The sequence below is a fragment of the Mytilus edulis genome, chromosome 2 (assembly GCF_963676685.1).
Source record: "Mytilus edulis chromosome 2, xbMytEdul2.2, whole genome shotgun sequence".
In the NCBI taxonomy this organism is placed as follows: domain Eukaryota; kingdom Metazoa; phylum Mollusca; class Bivalvia; order Mytilida; family Mytilidae; genus Mytilus; species Mytilus edulis.
Genome location: NC_092345.1, coordinates 107333766 through 107359249, shown reverse-complemented (window position 1 = coordinate 107359249; position 25484 = coordinate 107333766). Strand labels below are relative to the sequence as shown.

Here is a 25484-nt window from a genome sequence, read left to right as displayed (position 1 = left end):
GCCAATTCCTACCATCCCTTTGTGGTATGGAAACTTCTGGTATAATTTCAGAGAGATCCATACACCATTCATCAATTTATTGTCTGGAAACAAGAAAAATGCTTATTTGGGCCCCTTTTTTACTTCTTATTCCTAAACTGTTGGGACCATAACCCCCAAATTCTATCTCAAACTTCTTTTGAGGTCTTAAACCTTGGGTTCAAATTTCATAGATTTCTATTAACTTATACTAAGTTATTGTCCATAAACCAAATGTCTTCGGATGACGAGGATGATGATGACGACGTGATACAATGTACCAATATATGACCACAAAATATTTTGCGGTCATATAAAAAAGAGAGAAAATTTGCATACTTACAAAACCTTATCTTCCTCTGTGTCTTGTGGTAACTTTAATGCCAACTGTTGGTTGAAAGGAAAACATATTATATATAAAATGTCATTCTTGTTACAAAATTCCAATATGGAACACATATATCATTATTGTAATATAAAATTTCAATCAAAATTTCTTTAACAATACCATAAGTTTTTAGGAATTGATAATGTTAATGTCTTTTTTGTTTCATTTTCATGCTGTATTTTGTAGATTAATTTAAAAGTATCTGTCAACCAAAAGTAGTTATCTCACAAATCTAAAACCAGCACACACACTATGACCCAATATGAAGTCATTGTTCAAAAGGTTACTGGCAAAATTGAGGCAAACACATCCATTCGATGAACAGATAAGCAAGATGATTGCATTTCAAGACTAAATCAATAAAAAAAATTTCCATGACAGGATTGTTAACCATTTTCCAACTATGAATTGTAGAACGGTATTTACAACCTGTTATGGGCAATAGACAAATAACCTAATGATAAATTACTATTATACTGTGTATGGAAAGAACAGTCAATCATTACCTTTTTAGAAAAAGATTTCATATGATTTATGTATTCTGTCGGCAGTAATGTAATTACCAGTCAATAAGAGGTGATTGTAAGATTTTAAGTTTTGTTATGCTATGTCTTTCATTTAATAAGCAGACCAGTATGAACAGTTCATCACATCTGAGTCGACTCACCATATATTCACTGAATGCAGCAGCATCAGCATCAACAAACTGTATCAAGTCTTTCATGGTTTTATACAATGGTGGTATAATCTTTCTCATTCTTGAATCAAGTTCATAAAACTTTTTGTTTCCATAAGTCAGAAAACCAACCATTGCACCAAGAGCAGATCCCTGAAAAAAGAGAGATAATCTTTTTCAGCATGACATTAAAGGGATAAACTAGTGGATGAAAAAAAAACATTGAACAGTTACCTGGTATCTAAAATTGGAAATGTAGACTAATATACATTGGTTTTTTAAAAGCTTAATAGTCCTCAACCATTAACAGCTTTTTATAGGAAGTTTTTGGGCATTGTTCTTTAACAAAGTTTGACAATTGTATCTTTGTTGCAATCATTTATTTAGAAAAGGAAACCCATATCTAATTGCCTCCACATTTTGATAGTTTTTTTATAAGGATTAAATTAAAGTTCTTTTTGAAACAAAACAAAAATATTAAGATGGTGGCATTCAATAAAAAATTTCAATAAACAACAACCCCTAAGTTTGGTACCTATAAAATATCAGTTTTAGGTAACTTTGATAAAAAAAATTAAAAGAGAACCTTAAAGTTCTGTCATTGATTCACCGTTTTTAATAGCTAACCAAGGTTGTTAGTCACCTTGACCTTATACTCACTAGAAAAGCTAACAGTGCTGCCACTGAGCCACCACCAGGTGTAGATGACATTGACCTTATACTTACTTAAACTAGAGGCTCTCAAGAGCCTGTATCGCTCACCTGATTCTACTTGGGTTTTTGAAATCATATAAAAAAATATAAAATTTGGCTAAAAGTGACAACACAACCTCATTTATAAGGAAAGGAACATGTTTAATTTCATTCAAAAGTCCCCCACTGGCAGCCATCTTGGATGACGGATCGGCTACAAAGTAACAACACTTGGTCAGCACCTCATAAGGAACATTCATGCCATGTTTGGTTTTATTCCATTCAGTGGTTCTCTAAAAGAAGTCATTTGTATGCATTTCCCATAGGGTCCTATGTTAAACTAAGTCCCCTGCTGGCGGCCATCTTGGATGATGGATCGGCTATAAAGTAACAACACTTGGTCAGCACCTCATAAGGAACATTCATGCAATGTTTGGTTTTATTCCATTCAGTGGTTCTCTAAAAGAAGTCATTTGTATGCATTTCCCATAGGGTCCTATGTTAAACTAAGTCCCCTGCTGGCGGCAATCTTGGATAATGGATCAGCTACAAAGAAACAACACTTGGTCAGCACCAGATTAGGAACATTCATGCGATGTTTGATTTCATTCCATTCAGTGGTTCTCTAAAAGAAGTCATTTGTATGCATTTCCCATAGGGTCCTATGTTAAACTAAGTCCGAAGCTGGCGGCCATCTTGGATGATGGATCGGCTACAAAGTAACAACACTTGGTCAGCACCACATAAGGAACATTCATGCCATGTTTGGTTTCATTCCATTCAGTGGTTCACTAGAAGAAGTGATTTGTATGCATTTCCAATAGGGTCCTATGTTAAACTAAGTCCCCCGCTGGCCGCCATCTTGGATAATAGATCAGCTACAAAGTAACAACACTTGGTCAGCACTCCATAAGGAACATTCATGCTATGTTTGGTTTAATTCCATTTAGTGGTTCTCTAGAAGAAGTCATTTGTATGCATTTCCCATAGGGTCGTATGTTAAACTAAGTCCCCCGCTGGCGGCCATCTTGGATGATGGATCGGCTACAAAGTAACAACACTTGGTCAGCACCCCATAAGGAACATTCATGCTATGTTTGGTTTTATTCCATTCAGTGGTTCTCTAAAAGAAGTCATTTGTATGCATTTCCCATAGGGTCCTATGTTAAACTAAGTCCCCGGCTGGTGGCCATCTTGGATGATGGATCAGCAACAAAGTAACAACACTTGGTCAGCATCTCATAAGGAACATTCATGCCATGTATGGTTTCATTCCATTCAGTGGTTCTCTAAAAGAAGTCATTTGTATGCATTTCCCATAGGGTCCTATGTTAAACTAAGTCCCCCGCTGACGGCCATCTTGGATGATGGATCGGCTACAAAGTAACAACACTTGGTCAGCACCCCATAAGTAACATTCATGCTATGTTTGGTTTTATTCCATTCAGTGGTTCTCTAAAAGAAGTCATTTGTATGCATTTCCCATAGAGTCCTATGTTAAACTAAGTCCCCTGCTGGGGGCCATCTTTGATGATGGATCGGCTACAAAGTAACAACACTTGGTCAGCACCACATAAAGAACATTCATGCCATGTTTGGTTTCATTCCATTCAGTGGTTCACTAGAAGAAGTCATTTGTATGCATTTCCAATAGGGTCCTATGTTAAACTAAGTCCCCTGCTGGCAGCCATCTTGGATAATGGATCAGCTACAAAGTAACAACAATTGGTCAGCACTCCATAAGGAACGTTCATGCAATGTTTGGTTTCATTCCATTTAGTGGTTCTCTAGAAGAAGTCATTTGTATGCATTTCCCATAGGGTCCTATGTTAAACTAAGTCCCCCGCTGGAGGCCATCTTGGATGATGGATCGGCTACAAAGTAACAACACTTGGTCAGCACCCCATAAGGATAATTCATGCTATGTTTGGTTTTATTCCATTCAGTGGTTCTCTAAAAGAAGTCATTTGTATGCATTTCCCATAGGGTCCTATCAGGGCTCACACTACTTCAGAATTATAGGGAGAAGTGACTTCTCTTTTTGAAACTGATAGGGAGAAGTGGTGAGATTTGAAAGAGAAGTGCTCATTCGCGCGGTGCGATACAATGTTTGGATTTTACAATTAGTATAAAGGGCCATATGTACATAATGTTCTTTTAATATTGTTCAATTCATATCTGAGTAAAAAAATTACAATTAAAGTAAAATTTGAAATTAAAAGTTGTTTAAGTTTTACTAAGGTTCTTGTGAGAAACTACAAACTAAATATCTAGCACTAAAAAAAAAAAATTATTTTAAAAAATGTAAAGAAATTATAATATATCAATTACAATTTAATTAAAAATTATCTTGTGTATGACATTCAGTGTTTCTCATAAAAAAAATATAAAAGTTATTAAGCTGTGTCAGAATATATTGATATAGTATAATAGTCTCAGAGTTAAGCAACTTTAATCAATAGTTTGAAACAATCCATAAAAAATATAGGGAATTATATACACCAATCAATTAGATGTTACCAAAAGTCTCTTAATGCGTGTGGAATGCGTAATTTTTCCCTTTGGGATCAATATTCTTCTGTCAGTTGTTCCATCAGTGCGTCCGTAGTAATTATTGTAAAAGTACGGATTTCGGTCATAGCTGGTCCGGTTCAGATCCGGAGTTTAGAAATCGGTCAATGGCGGACGAATGCAAGAAAATTTACAAAAATAAACGATGTTTGGCATGTTATTTGGAAAGGAACATGACGTTTTTAATGCAATAAATGGATTAAAAATTTACTGGAGGCAACTTTTATCACGTTTAAATGAAGTAACAAACTTATGTTGCCGCCGAATTTGAGGTTAATGTACGTTTTCGAGTAACAAGCACCGGAACTTGCAGAAATGCAAGAAGTGATAAAAAGTTGTATTTTTATCAAATAACCTGCTACACACTACGAAGACAATGCTTCAACGTCTTTTCTAAAGATAATGAATCGTTTATGTCTGAGTTTCTTTAATTATCAATAAAAAATTGATGTTTCATCAACTTGGTAAAAATTGAAAATGTCCGATGACGGAAGCGACTGAAAGCGACTATCGTCAAGAACAGGGCGACTTGTTTTCGCTTTTGGGGGTCGGGGAAAGCGAAGTGACGGTCGGGAAGGCGACTTCTTCCCCCAAGTCGCCTGGTAGCGTGAGCCCTGGGTCCTATGTTAAACTAAGTCCCCGGCTGGCGGCCATCTTGGATGATGGATCGGCTACAAAGTAACAACACTTGGTCAGCACCTCATAAGGAACATTCATGCCATGTTTGGTTTCATTCCATTCAGTGGTTCTCTAAAAGAAGTCATTTGTATGCATTTCCCATAGCGTCCTATGTTAAACTAAGTCCCCCGCTGGCGGCCATCTTGGATGATGGATCGGCTACAAAGTAACAACACTTGGTCAGCACCTCATAAGGAACATTCATGCCATGTTTGGTTCCATTCCATTCAGTGGTTCTCTAGAAGAAGTTCAAAATGTAAATTGTTAACGACGACGACGGACGACGCCGGACGACGACGACGACGACGGACGCCAAGTGGTGAGAAAAGCTCACTTGGCCCTTGGGGCCAGGTGAGCTAAAAAGCTAACAGTGCTGCAACTGAGTCACCACCAGATAAAAGTGACCTTGACCTTATACCTACTAGAGAAGCTAAGTGCTGCCACTAAGCCACCTCCAGTAGTAGGTGACCTTGACCTTATACTTACTAGAGAACACTGAGCCACTTCCAGTTGTAGGTGACCTTGACCTTATACTTACTAGAGAAGCTAACAGTGCTGCTAATGAGCCACCTCCAGGTGTAGGTGACATTAGCCTTATAATTACTAAAGCAGCTAACAGTGTTGCCACTGAGCCACCTCCAGGTGTAGCTGACCTTGACCTTATATTTAGCAGAGAAGCTAACAGTGCTGCCACTGAGCCACCTCCAGGTGTAAATGACCTTGACCTTATACTTACTAGAGAAGCTAACAGTGCTGCCACAGAGCCACCACCAGGTGTAGGTGACCTTGATCCAATAGTTAATATAAAATCTTTAACATCCATGCTGACTAGTGGACCATCATTGTCATCTGATATCATATATCTAAAAATAAATATAATTGTATGAAAATATGTTATAACTCAATATAAATAATCTTCTTCATTAGGATTGTAAGTAAATATTACATTATAGGTCTCTGACACAGAAAAACTGAAGTCAAAGAACTTGAAATTGGTTATATGACTTGAACTTATATTCCATTGAAGATATCTTGCTTTTGTGCAATACACTTTGATGTTGTGCAATACATAGTAAATTTATTTGAGACTTTTAATATACAAAGAATAAGCCAAAATAATTGTGACCCCCAACTTTTTCCTCGGAAAAATTGACAATTTCTTAAATCTTGAGGGAAAAAAATTGAGCCCCCTCCCCCAAAAAAACCCAATATTTGTGAGCCCTTTTCCCCAAAAAATAATTTTTGAATAAATTTTCTTTTTCATTTCTTAAAATCTTGAGGGGGAAAAAAATCCCCCCTCCCATTTTTTTTTAGCCCTCCCCCCCCCTTTTGTTTTAGTTTCGACATTTACCCCCAAAATGAATCCAAGACTTTAACATGTGGTATTGAACCCTGTGGTGAAATTTCAGAGCATTCACAATACTTATACACAAGCTATTGACCTGAAACTAGAAAATGCTTGTTTTGTGACCCTTTTTAGTCCTTAATTCCTAAACAGTTGGAACCATCATCCCCCAAAACAATCCTAACCTTCCTTTTGGTGGTATTGAACCATCTTATTAAATTTCATAGAAATCCATTCATTTAAACTCAATTTATTGTCCGAAAACCAAATGTGTCTTCTGTTTACAACGACCACATCATAGCATTATATGAACCAAAACTTTTTTTTGTGGATTTATGGCTTTTAATGGATAAAAAAAAATTATGGATTGAGGAAAACATGAATTTTCATGGATATTTATTTTCCTGGCTTTGCCAAGCTCTATATACATTCATATGGTAAAGTTTTAATTTGTTGAACATTTGAATTTGTGATTCCCCTGTAAGCCTGAAATCCATTAAAACTGCTTTCAATTAATATTGATGAATCTACAGTATATTGAATATTTATTGTCTAGCTTTTCTAGCTTCTGAAATATTGAAGAATTGGTAAATGTTGTCACTGCATAGGCATCTGTTAATCAGACATTGCAGCAAAGATGAATATCTCATTATTTTGAACTACAGTAGATAGTAAGACATCTTAAGAAAAGAAAAGGATAACACATACATATTCCATTTTAACTTAATTAAAGCTCCTTTGGATTCAAGTACTTACTCTATAATTCTTTCTTTAGGACTAAAGGCTCCTAGTGAGTTTAGACCCATTCTGTTTATAACCTGTAAATATAGAAACAGCCATTTAAATAAATGAACCTACAACATAAGGCCAACAAGAATGTTTTTTTTTAAATTATTACTCAAAGTTTTCTATTCTGTGACAAGGAAGTTAAATCAAGGGAGATGATTTGTACTTGCATTTTTATTTTTTCCTTTCTGTTGAAGGGATGTTAAAACAAGGGAGGTAACTACAAAATTAATACAAACCAATCTAAGTTTCTGATCTTCTTCTAAAATAAACAGATTTTCTTTTTCCATGTAATAATCAGCAGCTTGCATTAAAGCCTCTAATGGGACTAAACCAACAATCTGGGAGCCACAAATTGCTAAATTTAACTCCTGCAATGAATGAAAAAGAATGTATATTATTAAGGGCTTACCCATACAAAGGTAAATTATTTTGATTTTACCATACTTATCATTACATGTAAATAATAATAAAATCAGACTTTGTTATTTCTATTTTATCAATTTGCAAACCTCACAGACAAGGTCCAGCATCAATCGTGCTTAAAGTTTCTTTATAACATTTCCAAATTTTAATGAACTAGCTGCTATAAGTTTTACTATTTTTCATAATATGAGGGGAATAATTTCAATCTTGAAATGCACTTAAAACTTATCCAGTATTTCATGCATGGTCCAGTAATAGAATGAATAAAACGCATAAATATTTGAATTATTTGCTGATTGAGAACAATATGGCTATATTTTCTCTCTGTCACTCATTAAGTCCATTGATCATTCAAGTCAGGAGACAAGCTAGATGACAAGTTACATACCGCAGCATCTTTACACACTTCTTCGTAAACTTTATGTATGGGTGTCACGTTATAGTCTGATATATTGGTAGAAACTTGAGCCATGTTGGCCTCCTCTAAGTACCATCCTATGGCCTGCACAGATTTACATCGCCCTTTCTGTTAAATTATACAAAACATCTCATGAAGGTGAAAACATAGTTTTTATAATAACAAAATAGTAAGATTTGTAAGTTAAAATTCTTCTTCTTTTTGGGAAATGTGACAGTTCTGTATTGAAATCAATTTGTATAGAGATATTTAACTTAAACATTAATTTTAAGCTGCCAAAAGAAGAAAAATAAAAAAAAATGTGCTTACAGAATAACTATATGCTTGGTATTTATTTAAACTTTATGAAACTGGTTTTAATAAAATTACAATATTTTTTACTGTTTCAAAATTCTATAAACTTCCTATCCTAACAGTAGTGTTATTGAAACTGACTAAACCTGTCAGAGAAATTTTGTTTGTCCTTCAAGACAGAGGAATGTAGTTTCCAGGAATATCATATTTAACATGTGAAGATCTTAATGGAATAGGTACTCAATGATAAATCATTATGTAATCCATAGTGAAAATGGAAATGCTGTAAATGAATATATAAATCAATAGGAAACAAGATGCAGTCAGGAAAAGTTGACATATATTGGTTTTGGCTACAATTTTTGAGTCCCTATAAAAAATCTTAATGTTCATTTGTCTTTGCTTTAAAAGTTTGGTTTTAACATTCTCCTGGAAGGTAAATCCTGAAAAGTGCTTCAAACAAATTCAGTTTACTAACTTAACTTACTACGTACACATTTTAATTTCACTTGATAGACCATGAATATCAAATTTTTAAGAAAAGACACAATGCCTACCTCTGTAAGAATTTTAGCAAAAAATCCAAATTTAATAAAATGTGCAAAGATGTAATTTAATATCAAGGAAAATTATAAAAAATCAAAGAGCTGAAGAGCTCTGAGGGAAAAGACGGCCATTGTTTCAATATTTAGGGGGTATCTTTTGAAACACTAATTGAAAGGCTACAACTGAATAATTGCATGCCATAGCTTTTTAAAAGACTGAACAAAAAATACAAAACAACATAAGCATGAATAAATTAATTACAATAAGATTTGTAGACAGAAGATATGCTATAAGATTAGAAATTCTAGCAACATAGGCGAGCTTTAGCTCCATTCCATTCATGTAACACTGTAAAAATATTACAAAGCTAAAAAAACTTAATACAGTATCATTATAGCAAAAATATATAGCTTGATTAATACTTTTTTATACCATTACAACAAGTAGAGGCATGACATGGGATTTCCCAAGGGTCATACCTTTCTCTTCCTTGTGCAATGGGATAAAAATAAAATACCTTATACATCAAACTTCAACAGGTTAAAAATGAGTATGTTATTGTTAATCAATACAAATATAAAATAACATGATAAACATTAGTATTAATAAATAAACTGTTTGCATATCAAAAGTGACCAATCCATTAAATTATTTTCATTAAATCCACAGAGTTTCCATACTTATTCCAATGAATGTTAGAGAGAAGTTCTACAGAAACTCTGTCTAAACCAAATCGATTTCACACTGTCCATCAAACAGTCTTAATAAAGATACTCAGTAAGAGTGAGATTTAGGTTTAAGTGCTTGGTATATACAGGACAAATTATTTTACAATATTTAATCTTGGTTTAGAATCAAATTTAAACAGGAATCTTGTATATAAATGAAAAACAACGGAAGAATACTCAGTGATGTTCAGAAGAGGATACCAGTTTAAAAAAGGTCAGAAAAGTGAAGTATCTTCAGTGGGGTTCAGGTCAAAGAAGAATTTAGTTAAGTCAAGGATTGGTTTAGACAGGTCTTTGTAAGATATAAAATTATATAAGCAATGGTTATATTCCAGCAGTGAATATAGCTATATCAGCATGCAGTGCACACTGCAATAAGTGTCTAATTACCACGGGATTCCAGCCTGTTCCGTAATGCTAAAAAATATGTACAAAATAAGTCATGTTTATGATTAGATACCATGATATTCTATCCTGTTTTGTAATACAAATAATTATACAATATATATAAAGTATATAAAAAGAAGATGTGGTATGACTGACAATGAGACAACTATCGTCAAAAGACCAAAATGGCACAGACATTAACAACTATAGGTCACCGTACGGCCTTCAACAATAAGCAAAGCCCATACCACATAGTCAGCTATAATAGGCCCCGATAAGAGGATCCCAACCCTCCACCCCTTTCAGTTGTAAACAAACATTTAACTATATTACTGGACAACAAAATAATTCATAGATTTTATGTAAAAGTGTTTTTAATTAAATAACCTTAACAAAGGTCTTTTACATAAACTAGAGTTTCCTAAGAGCCTGTGACCTGCATCTCTAACATTGGCCACTTTATTTGGTCATTAAAGGGGAATTACTGTATCAAGACTTAAAAGTTATAATTTCAGTCAAGTTCACATATTTGTAATGTATAATCATGGAAATAATGTCAAAGTCAGATGAACCTGTCAAAAAGAATTTTGACACCTTAAAATCATATGCATATATGACCTATTGCTGATAGTATCTGAGTAAGAAAATTGACCAGGGAAACACCATAAAATCAGAATAAAGGTTTGGTGATTAATTCCTGTATGACAAATATGTAGACCTTGTACCAAATATAAAAAGGTTTTTTGAAATGGTTGCACCATGATAATTAGGTCAAGGTCAATGGACATATGACTCCAAATCTTCCACCTTCAATAATATACAGAATTATACAAATAGTTTACACTGTTGCCAAATTGGCATTCCTTACTTCCATTCTTCTTTTTGCATTATAGGTGAAACAAAACTTCTTTTACTTTCTCTAATTAATTTTAGATGTAAATCAAACTAAGTTTATCTTATATATTCCAATCAAGCAAACAAATATCAAAGTTGACATTGTTTTGTAGAACTTATCAAGTCTAAAATTTGGTTTATTTCAGCAATGAGCGACATAATCTATATAAACATTCATATAACTAACTATTTTAATATACACACATATATAATACATTTTATAAGCCTTCTCCTATATTTTTATACACCAGTTTTGCATTCATAAAATAAGGAAATAAAATGTTTTCCGATCATTTTGTAAAGTGTCATATAAGGAAATGAATGACATCCTAAATATTAACAGATTGTTTTATCAATGTAATTAGGTCAAGAGGAACACAGTTCAGGTCAATCATTAGTATGGTAAAATACTGAAACATAAAATTGGTGTATATAACTTCTATGTTTGGTAAAATCAAGAGACTTCAAGAACATATTCTTAACTGTTAGTAAATAATAAATGACTTTAATAGCATATCATTTAGTGTTATATTAAAGTAATAAGATAATATGTTATCAATAGTACATGTATTAGTTGATCTAATCACAAAACACTCACAAGGTTGACAAGAAACAATAACATTCTACTGATGAACTTTTTCAAAAATTTGTGAACAGAGATGGTCTGTAAAGATCCACTATTTAGTACCCAGATGTTATAAGCATTTTAAAAGATAAAGGCAACTTTATCGATAAGTAAAAAAGGTGTAAAATTAAGTCATTTTGCTACAAAAATATAATTTGTAATCCTATAATAATTAAACAATTGACAATTATCTTGGATATTTGTTTTGGATGAATTAGCAAGAGTTCTATCAAATAAGGCACATTTGTAGATTGATATGAAAAATTATCGCTAGTAACTAACATGTGCCATTGTCACTGAAATTGACAACTTCGGCATAGCTAAAACAGTGATAAACAAATTATCATTGGTCATCTCAACTCGATTGCTTTCTCACTTTCACAGTACCAGCTTAAGGAGGCTCGCGGGTATCAGATTTTCGAGAAAAAAAAACAACATTTAATTTTCATTACAAATTTTATTAATTACCTTAAGTAGTTGTTACTTTATCATATGGTACAAAAATCATTCCAAAAAATCAATACATGTTGGCTCCAGGTGACTTTTAAAATGTAGTAATCATTGAAAAAGCTCCAAATTATCTCCCTTTGGTGCAAAAAATGCCATTTTTTGGCATTAAAATTGAAATATCTTGTTCAACTCATCGGTGACCTATATTTTTTATTGTTGTTTTCGAATAAGCTGTACATAAACTAAATAATTGTAAAATTTAAGCGATTTCTGTAATTTAGTTCTTTTTTTTTCGATATTACCACTATTTCTCCTCTTAGTTCAACAGAAAAAAAAGACATTACCAAAAATATATGCTAATGAACGGTGACCCCATTTTTTTATTTCATTTTTCTATTAAGTATAAGATAAAGTTTATTTATAGAAAAATATAGAGAAATCCTATATTAAATAAAAATTTTGATTTAGACCCGCGAGCCCCCTTAAGCGAGAAAATCAATCTATAAACATATGTAGAAAATTTGACTTTAAATGATATATAATGGTATTTATCTTTGATTCATCTTTATCAAGCTTGTGAGTAGCTAGCATACATACAAGACATATGAATTAACATCTTATATCTTAGTTAAAGTTGATGATAACAAATTCTACAAACAAAACCTGCAGATTTAAAGATGTTAGAACTGTTTACTTGATAAAACATCAGTATCAACAAGAGAGAACAGGCTGAAATGTGTCACCTGATTGTATATAATGATTGAATCTATATCAAAAGTCTGTAATATGGAGGCAAAGGGGTATAAAAGTATACACAAACAGGAATTTTGTAACATATGGCATTTACATAACATGTAAAAAGCAGGACTTCTATCTGATAAAATGAATCAATAGTTTATGCTGTAGTTGCCAGTAATCCCTATGTCTTGCACTTCACTATTCTAGTCACAGACGAAACAAAAAAACTGCAGGTAATTTTATTTAACTCTGGTTTATGTGAGAGAAAAAAAACATAAGTTTCAAAAAAACCTGCAGGTAAATTCTGCCAACGTTTTAAATAGAGAAAACATTAGAAATTCAGAAAAAATGCAAGAATATATTAGTCTAATATCTGTTTATGTGAGAAAACGTTAGTATTTCAACTGCTAACAGTGAAGGTGAGCATACCTCGTTATTAAACCCTGTTCCATACGTCTAAAAATAAACAATGATATAATACACAATACAATGATAATACACAATGAAACAAAAATACAAAATGCTATGATAATACACTATGCTACACAAATACACAATGCTAATTACAAAATATTGTAAAGACAAATTTGTTTAAAATATTTCTACAAGAATCAAATATAAGCAAATTTGATATTAGAAAGTATGGTCTGTCCTTCATTGATTAATATTTACATTAGATGTATGTTTCATTATAATATGTTAATCTGATTGGCTACACTGCAATCTCGACTTATTCACTTATAACATTTATATAATATAATACTATTTATATACCATGACATTTGGGGTAAATATCATTTCTCGTGTTTCTGTCTTTTAATAAGCGTATCAATATAAAAGAAGTTTAAGAAAGTAAGAATAGTGTGATGTAGAAAAAATAAAACATTGACCATGTACAAAAAGCCAACACACAATAACCAATATACAAGGGAGAGCACTCTGACAAAGGGAGATAACTAACCTGCTCTTCTCCTCTGCCTTGTTCTCTGATATTCAGTGCTATCCTGTGTGCTTGTTCCTTGGTTGATAGAACATTGATATTATAGGCTACCAGAAAATTCCTTGCTCCGGTCACAGTAGCTCCCCATCTAGGGTTAAATTCTGCAGGACCAAAGTCTGGTTTCCATTCATCTTGTAGAATCTATAAATAATATAGCCTTGATTACAGATGATCAATGTTATGTGTATAGCATGTAAATCTTGTTAGATATTCTCCAGTGAATTCAATGATTTCAGGCATATTAACTGTGAGTTATAGAATTATCCTAGAAGTTAGAACAAGCAATTTCAAAAAACTATTCTATATATAATGCTTTATCACCCCTAGTTTTTGGTGGGGTTTGTGTTGTTTATTCTTTAGTTGTCAGTTTATTTTTAATTAATGAGTTTGACTGTCCCTTTGGTATCTTTCGTCCCTCTTTTAAGGAAGATACAAAAAAATTGTTTTTATTGCTGTCTAGTTTTTTTGTTCAACTTTTCTATTGACCGTTCATTTTTTATTCTGGATATTATTTGTTTCTTCCATTATAATGAGTATATTTAATATACCCAACTTCTAATGCTGAATAATATTTTATCAACTTTCTAACCTTTTCTGGTAATCCTTCATATTCCCCACTTCTAATGCTGGATAATTTTTTTCTTGATTCTATTTCTGTAGCTTCAGCATATAAATAAACTAAAAAAACAATCCAGTAAATTAGTTAGAGCAGTAACAAAACTTATAAATAGGTTTATTGGAAAACTGGCAAAGATTATTTTAAGATTAAGATTTCTTCACAAAAATAATACTGAATTAATCAGATGGATTGATTGATATATAATGTTTAATGCCTAGTAACAAATTTCACATGCATATCTGAGTATCATGATGGATACAAGGTCAAGGTCAGATAAAACCTGACAGACAGACATGTAAACTAAGACTTTTATCTCGGGCAAGATGAAAAAACTTCATTTATGATGGTTATCAGTAATAGACTAGTAGTTCTTCAAACTTTTTGTTTTAAATTACTTAGTACGTCAAGCTTATGTGCAATTTTTTGTATAACTATTTGATAATAAATATCTGGTACATCAATCTAAAGACTATTATTTCTAATTTTCTGATACATCAAGCTATAATGCTAGTTTTTCATCAAACTCCTTGTTTTAAATTACCTGGTACATCAAGATCTAGTGCTAGTTTTTCTCCGAATTCTTTCGCACACATGGCACATTCTTCCATCGTTACATTCTGGACTGGAATAAATGGACACACATCCATGGCACCCATTCTTGGATGTTCTCCTATTTACAAAACAAACAAAATACATAGATAGATTTATTGAACATCACTTTGTATAGCAACCAATTTGATGAGCAATGAATCTTATTCACCTCATAAAATTTAATTTTATGCAAATACTTTCCCTTGTTAGTTACTTGTTTCCAGTCAATAAAGAGTGAGGGGTTGGCAGCTTTGATTCTTTGATCTATAGGGAAACATTCTTATGGTGTGCTGCTGTTACACCACTGTCCCAGGTAAAAGGAATAGTTGAGCTCTCACAAACATGGCTACATTTTCTGTCTGCTCAATGGTGAAATGTATGGTTATCTATCTTGTTGTTTAATTTCAGATTGATAATTAGTAGATAACTACAACCTATTTCTTTATACTGATATCAATAGTAATTAAACTGAGTACATGGTTCAGAGTAATACATTCTATCTTTTTTTTAATCCCATCTAGACACATATCACCTAAATTCTTTAAGAAATAGACAGTATAAGAAAGTACCATGAGAAAAGTCATGCATTTGATTGACTGCTAACTGTTTAACTTTATTCTGTTTATTACCTGTATGTGTCCTCATATCTATATATGTTTATTACCTGTATGTGTCCTCATATCTATATATGTATATGTATTACCTGTATGTGTCCTCATATCTATATATGTATATGTATTACCTGTATGTGTCCTCATATCTATATATGTATATGTATTACCTGTATGTGTCCTCATATCTATATATTCTGTTTATTACCTGTATGTGTCCTCATATCTATATATTCTGTTTATTACCTGTATGTGTCCTCATATCTATAACTTTATTCTGTTTATTACCTGTATGTGTCCTCATATCTATATATAACAGGCTATTATTTGAACTTGGAATTATTTTTAATTATGGAATTCGTATAATTTCTTGTGTTTAATTTTTTTTTTATAAATTCCATGTTTATTTTGTATTATGATCTTTTTAGCAGTTAATAACACTTTCCATACAATGTATTTTGGTTAGATAGTGTTGTGCGCGGCACAGTACATTCTATTGAAAATATACTATTTTCTTTGTAATAGAAAGTGTTGTGCGCAGCACAGAACATTTCAGTACAGAATAATCATGGAATTTATTAAAAATTTCAGTAACAAGAAATCAAGCAAATTCCATAGTTAAAAATAATTCCAAGTTCAAATAATAGACTGTTATATGTATATGTATTACCTGTATGTGTCCTCATATCTATATATGTATATGTATTACCTGTATGTGTCCTCATATCTATATATGTATATGTATTACCTGTATGTGTCCTCATATCTATATATGTATATGTATTACCTGTATGTGTCCTCATATCTATATATGTATATGTATTACCTGTATGGGTCCTCATATCTATATATGTATATGTATTACCTGTATGGGTCCTCATATCTATATATGTATATGTATTACCTGTATGGGTCCTCATATCTATATATGTATATGTATTACCTGTATGTGTCTTCATATCTATATATGTATATGTATTACCTGTATGTGTCCTCATATCTGTATATGTATATGTATTACCTGTATGTGTCCTCATATCTATATATGTATATGCAGCTCTGGCAGCGTTCAGGGCTCCAAGGACAACTGCTTCTGGTGGACCAACAAAAGTGTAAACTGTCCTGTTAGTAGACACTCCTGGGTCCACATCCAGTAAATTACATCCATCAGTACTGGCTATAGCATTGGCAATGCCTTCAACAGCCTAAATAAAAGAAATCATCATCCTATAGAGGTACATTATAGAATTACACAGATATGAGAGGAGGAACTTCAATTGAGAGAGCAACCAAAACAACAAGAGTGAAGCAAAATATACCTTAACAATCCCTCATCTACTTGCATAACTACTTCAGAAGGGTAAATAATCAAATAACTAAGGCTGTAAACTAGAGGTACTACAAACAAGCTCACATAATGATATACTAAACATTCATCAACCTTCAAATAATTACCACCCCTTCAGTACTCAAAATTCACTGTTATAGCCTACTGCATTTTAAATTAGTGAAGGTACAAATCAATGTTGTCCCTATATTAGATTAATTCATGAGACGTATTTGTACTCTGATCAAATGTTACTAAAGGAGTAGGTAACTCCAATTTTGGTCTCAAATTTCAGGTTCATCTGATGAAAGATTTTGGACACTTTTTATACACTAAAGTGTCTATATTGTATTTCAGTTGATTCAATTTGTTTTTGTGACAGATTTTAACAGATTTAATCATTAAAGACGCTCTGATTCAGGCTTAAATATGAAAAATCTATCAAATATGCCAAAAATGTCACTGTTCAGATGGTTTTTGTCAAAAATAAAAGTGTCTGCATCCGTGTTCATCCTCAACCTTTATATATGTTATGTATTATCATCAAATACAACTCACATTTTAATATTAAGAATTTTAATATTAAGAATGAAACACAAATGCAACCTCTTTCATTCAAGAGGGAAACCGTCTAAAATTTAACTAAAATGCTTAAATTGTGACAATTTCAGTAATTTAGCATGACTCAATGGGGCTAACACCTAATACAGGCATTGTTTTTGTCAAAAACAGCTAATATTTATGTAGCAGAAGCATTCTACTTTCCAATAAATCACCAAAAATTTACATTTTAACAGTTTTGTAAAAGTGCTATATTTTGGGGCAAAAAAAGGAGTCCTACTCACTACTGGACCTACTCCTCTAATAAAATGCCAGCCATTCATTTTCAATATTTCATTTTTCTGATAAACGAAAATGAACATTCGTTCAAGTTAAAGTCATAAGAAACCAGTGACCGGTGAAAAATAATGTTATTCCAATTCTTGAACCAATGCATACAAACATCATAAACTAAAAGTCTTCTGTGCACGATTTTATCATTTTTTCGAATAAATTTCGTATAATCGTCATTTTTTTTTCAATCGGTCAGTGTTGTTGTGAAAATATGGCAGGTAATTAAAGTTCGTGTTTTGAAGCCGAAGTTTAAAGATTGTCACCTGTTTGTCAACAATCAACAAAAAAGCATGGCTTTGATCATGTGTTTAACATGTACAATCAGATAATAGTTTATTTTAAGGACATCCATGCGTATTGCGATCCATGGATTTTTACGAGATGGGTCACACTGAGGTCTCTTTGCATACAGAAAATATGTCAGGGAATTGCTTCCTGGAAGGAAGCAATGAAAATAAAGTAAACTTCTTCTAAATATGGACAAATTAAAGAATTTTCTTCAGAAAAAAGTATATGCACACAAGTTTTATAATGAAAACTATCCACTGAGTTATCATGGTTATACAAAAAATATATGCATAATTTTTTTTCAATTTGAGGTTTCTTATGACTTTAATACTTATTAATTATTAGTGCATACCACTTGTCTAGGGTTTCATGGATACATTTTTGTACAAGTGATCCACTAATTCAAATTTTCAACAAATCAAAAATAATTTAATAGGCTTTGAATGCAAAAATTGGTAAAACCACTAAATCAAATGTCCATGAAAATGCAAGTTTTCCTGACCTCAATCTACAACCAGATGCTCCGTAGGGCGCAGCTTTATACGACTGCAGAGGTTGAACCCTGAACAGTTGGGGCAAGTATGGACACAACATTCAAGCTGGATTCAGCTCTAAATTTGGATTGTGATTAAATAGTTGATACAGCATAGGTTTCGGACACAGAATGAATGTGGTCTAATGCACTTAAAATATTTTGTTTGCCTTTGAGCAATTCACTATGCTGTTGAATATTAATCCTCTCAAAAAAATGTTTGAAGAATTTTTTTTTTTATTTATGAAATCTGAAATGAGAAAAATTTAACCCCCCCCCCCATTTCTTTTTCACATCCCCCTTTCTCTTTTTCCAAAACTGATCTCAATTCAAATTGCTAATGGAGTTTGAAACAATAACTACTCATTTAAATACATCATAAAATATTAAAATGTAACAAAAGGTGCTTGTTATCACTGAATGGTAAAGATTGTTTTAATATATCAGTTGGTAGTAAAAGTGAATATACATTGTTTATTGTATAAAACAATGATTTAAGTTGAATCAACTACTATTCTGGACAAAGAAAGATAACTCCAATCAATTGAAAATGTCTTGCTATTGCACAATATTGTGCAATTAGATATTTCTTGCTTTTGCGCAATACTGTGCAATTGAAAAAATTTGCTATTGCACAATACTCTGCAATTGAAGATTTCTTGCTATTGCACAATACTGTGCAATTGAAAATTTCTTGCTAGTGCGCAATACTGTGCAATTGAAGATTTCTTGCTATTGCTGAATACTGTGCAATTGAAAATTTCTTGCTATTGCACAATACTTAATATAATAATTTTGGATCCTGTTTTGAACCAACTTAAAAACTGGGCCCATAATCAAAAATCTAAGTACATGTTTAGATTCAGCATATCAAAAAAGCCCAAGAATTCAATTTTTGTTAAAATCAAACTTAGTTTAATTTTGGACCCTTTGGTCTTTAATCTAGACCAATTTGAAAACGGGACTAAAAATTAAAGAAACTACAATGTACATACACAGTTAGATTTGGCATATCAAAGAACCCCAATTATTCAATTTTTGATGAAATCAAACAAAGTTTAATTTTGGACCCCGATTTGGACCAACTTGAAAACTGGGCCAATAATCAAAAATCTAAGTACATTTTTAGATTCAGCATATCAAAGAACCTCAAGGATTCAATTTTTGTTAAAATCAAACTAAGTTTAATTTTGGACCCTTTGGACCTTAATATAGACCAATTTGAAAAACGGGACCAAAAATAAGAATCTTCATACACAGTTAGATTCGGCATATCAAAAAACCCCAATTATTCAATTTTTGATGAAATCAAACAAAGTTCAATTTTGGACCCTTTGGGCCCCTTATTCCTAAACTGTTGGGACCAAAACTCCCAAAATCAAACCCAACCTTCCTTTAGTGATCATAAACCTTGTGTTTAAATTTCATAGATTTCTATTTACTTATACTAAAGTTATTGTGGGAAAACCAAGAATTATGCTTACTGGGGCCCCTTTTTGGCCCTTAATTCCTAAACTGTTTAGCCCTCAACTCCCAAAATCAATCCCAACCTTCCTTTTGTGGTCATTTAAACCTTCTGTTTAAATTTCATTGATTTCTATTTACTTAAACTAAAGTTATTTTGCGAAAACCAAGAATAATGCTTATTTGGGCCATTTTTTGGTCCCTAATTCCTACACGGTTTGAACTAAAACTCCCAAAATCAATCCCAACCTTCCTTTTGTGGTCATAAACCTTGTGTCAAAATTTCATAGATTTCTATTTACTTAAACTAAAGTTATAGTGCGAAAACCAAGAAAATGCTTATTTGGGCCCTTTTTGGCCCCTAATTCCTAAAATGTTGGGACCAAAACTCTAAAAATTAATCCCAACCTTCCTTTTGTGGTCATAAACCTTGTGTTAAAGTTTCATAGATTTCTATTCACTTCTACTAAAGTTAGAGTGCGAAAACTAAAAGTATTCGGACGACGACGACGACGCCAACGTGATACCAATATATACGACCAAAATGTTTTTAAATTTTGCGGTCGTATAAAAATTGAAACCCACATAAATGAATCCACAGTTTTCTATTACCTACAGTTTTGTGAACTTAATCCTCAAGAAATAATTATTGATAGACATAGTTACATATATAGTAGACTTTGTCATACCTCCTTATTTTTTCCAACAGAGCAATTTGGTACACATTCTATTATTTTGGTCTTCATCTTTAACATATTTAGATTTGTGATTATCTATTAAAACTTACAATGTGTGCCTTATCTAGAGAAAGTTCTGATCTATTAATATGACATCTACATCATGTTCATACATAGATAATCACTCCACACAACTTTTTTTAGATAAGTAAGTAACTCTAAGTACACAACATGCTTACTACATGAATGTCACATTTCAATTCTTATTGAAATGATTATTTTTAAAGATTCAATGAGTTAAGGTAGATCTGGGAGAAGCAATGGCAGTACTTTCTTTTGATATCAGTATTATCTACTCAAAGTATATATAATCCCTGCACAGTTTCATAATTTCAGGATCTTTCAGTAATAATAAAATATTCTGCTATCGTCAAATATTTTTTAATGGCTGAATCTAACTATTGGAAAAGCATATCCAAATTTCCTAAAATTTTATCTAGCATTGTATCTGTAATTCTTTTTAAGGTGGTACCTAACACTTTCACTAAAATTAATTTGTCTCGTCTAATTTTAATAAAATTCTAACAAAGTATTTACTTTGACCCTTCAACAAAAATGTAAAAATTAAAAAAATTTTGAACCAACCGTTTTGTCAGAAAATATACACTGGTTATATAGCAGTTTTACAAGCACAAATTTTGATCATTAAGAAGCTTAATATTCCCTTTTAATACAACACAACGTAATTAAAACGTTTAGCTGACTTTACAGAGTTATCTCCCTGTAGTGTTAGGTACCACCTTAATAAAATCAAAACTATCCTAACTCTATTAGGGGAGGGATAGCAGGGGTCCTGATCCGAAATCCCAGGCTTAAAAACACTAAATCCTGAGGCCTCAAATGTAAATAAATTTAAATCCAAAAATTCCAAAAAAAGAAATCCCAGATCCTGAAAGGGTCATGAATCCCAAAATCCTGAGCCTAAAAACACCCGATCACAGTCATGATAAAGGTCCTATCCCCCTCAATTGATATATTTATAATTCTTTTCCAGCATAAATCATGCCATTACTTTTCTCTTTCAAACTGTTTCACAAATATTTTTTCTTTTTTTTGACCCGTCACGGCCAGGCTGGGAGACTGGATAGGCAAATGCTCACATTAAATCTGTACCGATGCAGTGTGTTAAATGTCTTCCTTTTTACACCATAACCCATGGTGGTGCTCCTACTGAAGGAGGGAGATACGGAACATACATTGTATACATACATATGCCATTAAAAGCTTAAATTATAAAGAGTTTTGCTCATTGTTGAAGGCTGCATTATATTTGTTTACAATCTCATCATTTGGTCTATGTGTAGTGTACATGTTCTCAATGCTAATCATCTCCACTTTTTTAATTAACAAATATGTGTGCTTTTAAACTGAAGTACAACTTCTAAAAATCAGCAATTAAAAAAAAAAATCATGAATAAGAATCTATTTATGCACAAGTTTTTTGACAGATTTGTGCACAAGACTCTACTCTAAGTCAATGCCATGGATGTTTGCAAGACGAGATTCAAATTCCATGCATCTATCAACAAAATACATTTCAAAATAAGTCCGGACATGACAGACATTTGTCTAATGCGTGCATGATTCAACATAATTAATTGGAATTTTAATCTGTTGCAGACGAATTTTATCATTATTTTAGGAATTTACTGATCAAGTGTCTGCAAAACTACTTCCTGTATACCTCTTTGCAACGACCTTCGGAGAAATTGGGGACACATTCCACTATTCTTGGCATCTTCAGTTGTTCTTATCTCTGTACGTAGACTTTATTGATTTTACAAAGTTCAAAGCATGTCTTAATCTACCTGAGCGTACTTGTTGCCATCCGCACAGGTATTCACTTCCGGTTTACATGAGAAAACGTCAGGAATTTATGCGTACTATTTTACAAAAATCTATGACGTTGCATAAATTGCTGTTAATACGTTTTACACAGGACACCATCTTCTCGAAGTAAGTAAACATCCCATGTAAATATTTTATCTGAAAGTCAGAAGCTGAATGCATTCAAATCAGTATATTTTGTATAGTAGTATAAAATTTGATTATGTCAGCAAAGGATGCATAAAATCGTTAATTGCAATAACCCCTTCTTAGTGCTTAATGTGCTTCCTCCTCGTTCAGTATTGATTCATATTCTTTAGCTGCATAGCAAAAACTGGTGCTGAAAAATAGTGACAATTGCACTTAACGATATAATCTCAAGTGGGGGAATTGCACATGCTTTCCCTTAATATGAATTCAGCTCCATCTCTAAAGATACAGTAATCTGCACAGCATACAAGATTTATGTTAAGTCGGGTATATAAATAACAATACAACATAAGCACTGTTCTGTAAAGCTTTTATCCGACATGCACATATATGATAAGCATTAGACAAAAAACACAAAGAACAGTGAGCACATCATTGCATAAATATTGGTATCAAGCACAGCAAATTATAGCAATTAACTGATTAATAAGCAAAATTAAAGCTAATAAAGCAACAGAAAATGCAGACAACCAACATGCAATAGCTATACACCCTATAGTCCAAATAATTATGACGTCTTGAAAGGCTATTTCAAGACGTCATAATTATTTGGACTATACACCCTATTGCTATTTATCTGCCATTACTGGATACTTATTATTGCATCCAATGCATATTCTTTAACTTTAGTTTGCCTTTACCAAATGTTATGTAACTTACAATGTATACACATTTCTTTTTACTACCAAACACAGATCAAGTTCAAATTTTGGTGGTGTCACTTTAAACGTTATGAAAGAGTTATGTCCCTTTTCAAATGGAAAATTTCTGATTTTTTTGTTTCCATTCTCAAACTTAGTTTGACTTTACCAAATGTTACAAATGAAATTTATACACAATGCTTATTAAAATGTACCACAAAACTCAGATCAAGTACAAATTTGGGTAGTGTCACTTTTACCGTTCTTTAGTTATGTATATTTATAACTTGAAGTTATCTTCATCTACATCTACATCTATATCGTTGAAATGCAAAGGGTCTAAGACCCATCACGCAAGTACTAATTTGGTCATTCAATATGGTGCTCATTAAAAACGTATTTACATGTGAAATTAAAATCAAATGTTTGTTGCGTGACTACTCTGTTAAATAAGATGTGAGGCTGTTCTTGAATGCCTCTGCATCTTCTATATTTAACAGTCTTATTGGTAGAGTATTCCAGTCTTTGATGGTACGTGGAAAGAAGCTGTATTTGTAGGTGTTTGTTGAAGTTTGAAGGTTTCTAAATTTGCTTCGGTGGTATTGCCGTGTTGTCCTGCCTTGTTGTTCTACATAATCTGGTATATTTATGGCTATCTTTTTATGTAAAGCTTTGTGAAACAAGCAAAGCCTTTTTATTTTCCGTCTTATTTCTAATGATGGTAGTTTTAGCTCCTTCAGTAGACTAGTAACTGACCCCGGTTCTCTGCTGTATTGATGTTTGATGAAACGTGCTGATCTTCTTTGCACCATTTCTATCTGTTTGATGTGGTTTTCTTGATATGGATCCCATGCACTGCTTGCATATTCAACGTTTGGTCTGACAATGGCTTGATATGCTCTTTTCTTAATTTCTTCTGGGAATTTGCCGATGTTTCTCCTCAGAAAGCCTAATGATTTATTTGCCTTTGCCGTGATGTTATTGATGTGTATATCCCATTTCAGATTGTTGGTAAACTGAACTCCTAAATATGGGTTTTGGCTTACATTTTCTAAAACTTGGCCATGCATATGATAGTTATGTAATATAGGTTTTTTCTTGTTGGTTATTCTTAGAACATAACATTTTGAAGCATTAAATTTCATCTGCCATTTAGATGCCCAGTCAATCAATTTATCTAGATCTTTTTGTAGTTGGTTACAGTCATCTTTGCAGTCTATTGCTAGGTATAATAGGCTGTCATCTGCAAAGAGACGCAACTTTGACTTGATGTCATCCCCAATATCATTGATGTACAAAAGAAACATCAATGGACCTAAAACTGTACCTTGGGGTACTCCTGATTTTACAAAGGCATTTGTAGATGTTTCGCCTTCAACTGCTACACACTGCTGTCGTTGTGTGAGCCAGGCCTTTACCCATTCTATTATTTTGCCATTTATTCCATAGTGCTCTAGTTTCCGCAGAAGCCGTATGTGAGGCACTACATCAAATGCTTTGCTGAAATCTAATATTAGCATATCCACTTGCTCTTTTTTATCTAGATGTTTTGCGATATCTTCAATTGTTGTTACTAATTGAGATTCGCATGATCTTTTCTGTCTGAAGCCGTGTTGGTAATCGACTAATATGTCATATTTTTCAAGATGTTGCATAATGTGTTTGAAAATGATGTGTTCCATGATTTTGCATGTAACTGACGTCATATGATAATTAAGCAGGAGCATCATCTGTGTCTCGTGGACACATTCTCCATTTAGTATTTATAGAATAAAAGACTCTTTAATTATCTTCCAAAATATTAATTTCTATAATCTCCAAGGAAAAATAATTCATGACAATCAATCAATTAAAGATTGTCTTAATAAAGACAAAATACAATCAATGGATAATCTCCCTTTAATGAGACAAAAAATTGATTAAATTCAATCTTTATTTGCTTGACAATAATTCAGACAATGTTGCCTGAACAGTGTAGGCAAATAGATGTACAAATTTTGTATAAACATGAACATGATGAACAAAATTAGTATGAAATATATTTCTTTTTTTTTTTTACTTGTTAGCATTTTTTGTCTATTT

The 25484-nt window shown here is 32.4% G+C and overlaps 2 protein-coding genes across 10 annotated transcripts in view; one reads left to right on the top strand and one right to left on the bottom strand.

The window, feature by feature from the left end:
• The window catches only part of LOC139513884 (formimidoyltransferase-cyclodeaminase-like), a 35639-nt gene extending 13044 nt beyond the window's left edge, over positions 1–22595 (bottom strand). For 2 of the 7 annotated variants that reach the window (XM_071302824.1, XM_071302823.1), the window contains exons 1-11: positions 22409–22578; positions 16504–16687; positions 14822–14950; positions 14251–14339; positions 13623–13802; positions 7970–8107; positions 7395–7526; positions 7126–7187; positions 5761–5887; positions 1074–1235; positions 362–405 (exon numbers count right to left, since the gene is read on the bottom strand). In XM_071302824.1, the coding sequence (XP_071158925.1) occupies positions 362–405; positions 1074–1235; positions 5761–5887; positions 7126–7187; positions 7395–7526; positions 7970–8107; positions 13623–13802; positions 14251–14339; positions 14822–14950; positions 16504–16687; positions 22409–22462 (1301 nt within the window). In that variant the 5' untranslated portion in view covers positions 22463–22578. Of the gene's footprint in view, positions 1–361; positions 406–1073; positions 1236–5760; positions 5888–7125; positions 7188–7394; positions 7527–7969; positions 8108–9957; positions 9985–13090; positions 13118–13622; positions 13803–14250; positions 14340–14821; positions 14951–15535; positions 15565–16503; positions 16688–22408 lie in introns of those variants that run through there. The other 5 variants (XM_071302818.1, XM_071302819.1, XM_071302821.1 and 2 more) reach the window with 5 other exon arrangements.
• The window catches only part of LOC139513882 (zinc finger MYND domain-containing protein 11-like), a 29869-nt gene continuing 26958 nt past the window's right edge, over positions 22574–25484 (top strand). For 2 of the 3 annotated variants that reach the window (XM_071302817.1, XM_071302815.1), the window contains exon 1: positions 22574–22680. The gene's annotated coding sequence lies outside the window, so the exon portion shown is untranslated. Of the gene's footprint in view, positions 22698–25484 lie in introns of all 3 variants that reach the window. The other variant, XM_071302816.1, reaches the window with a different exon arrangement.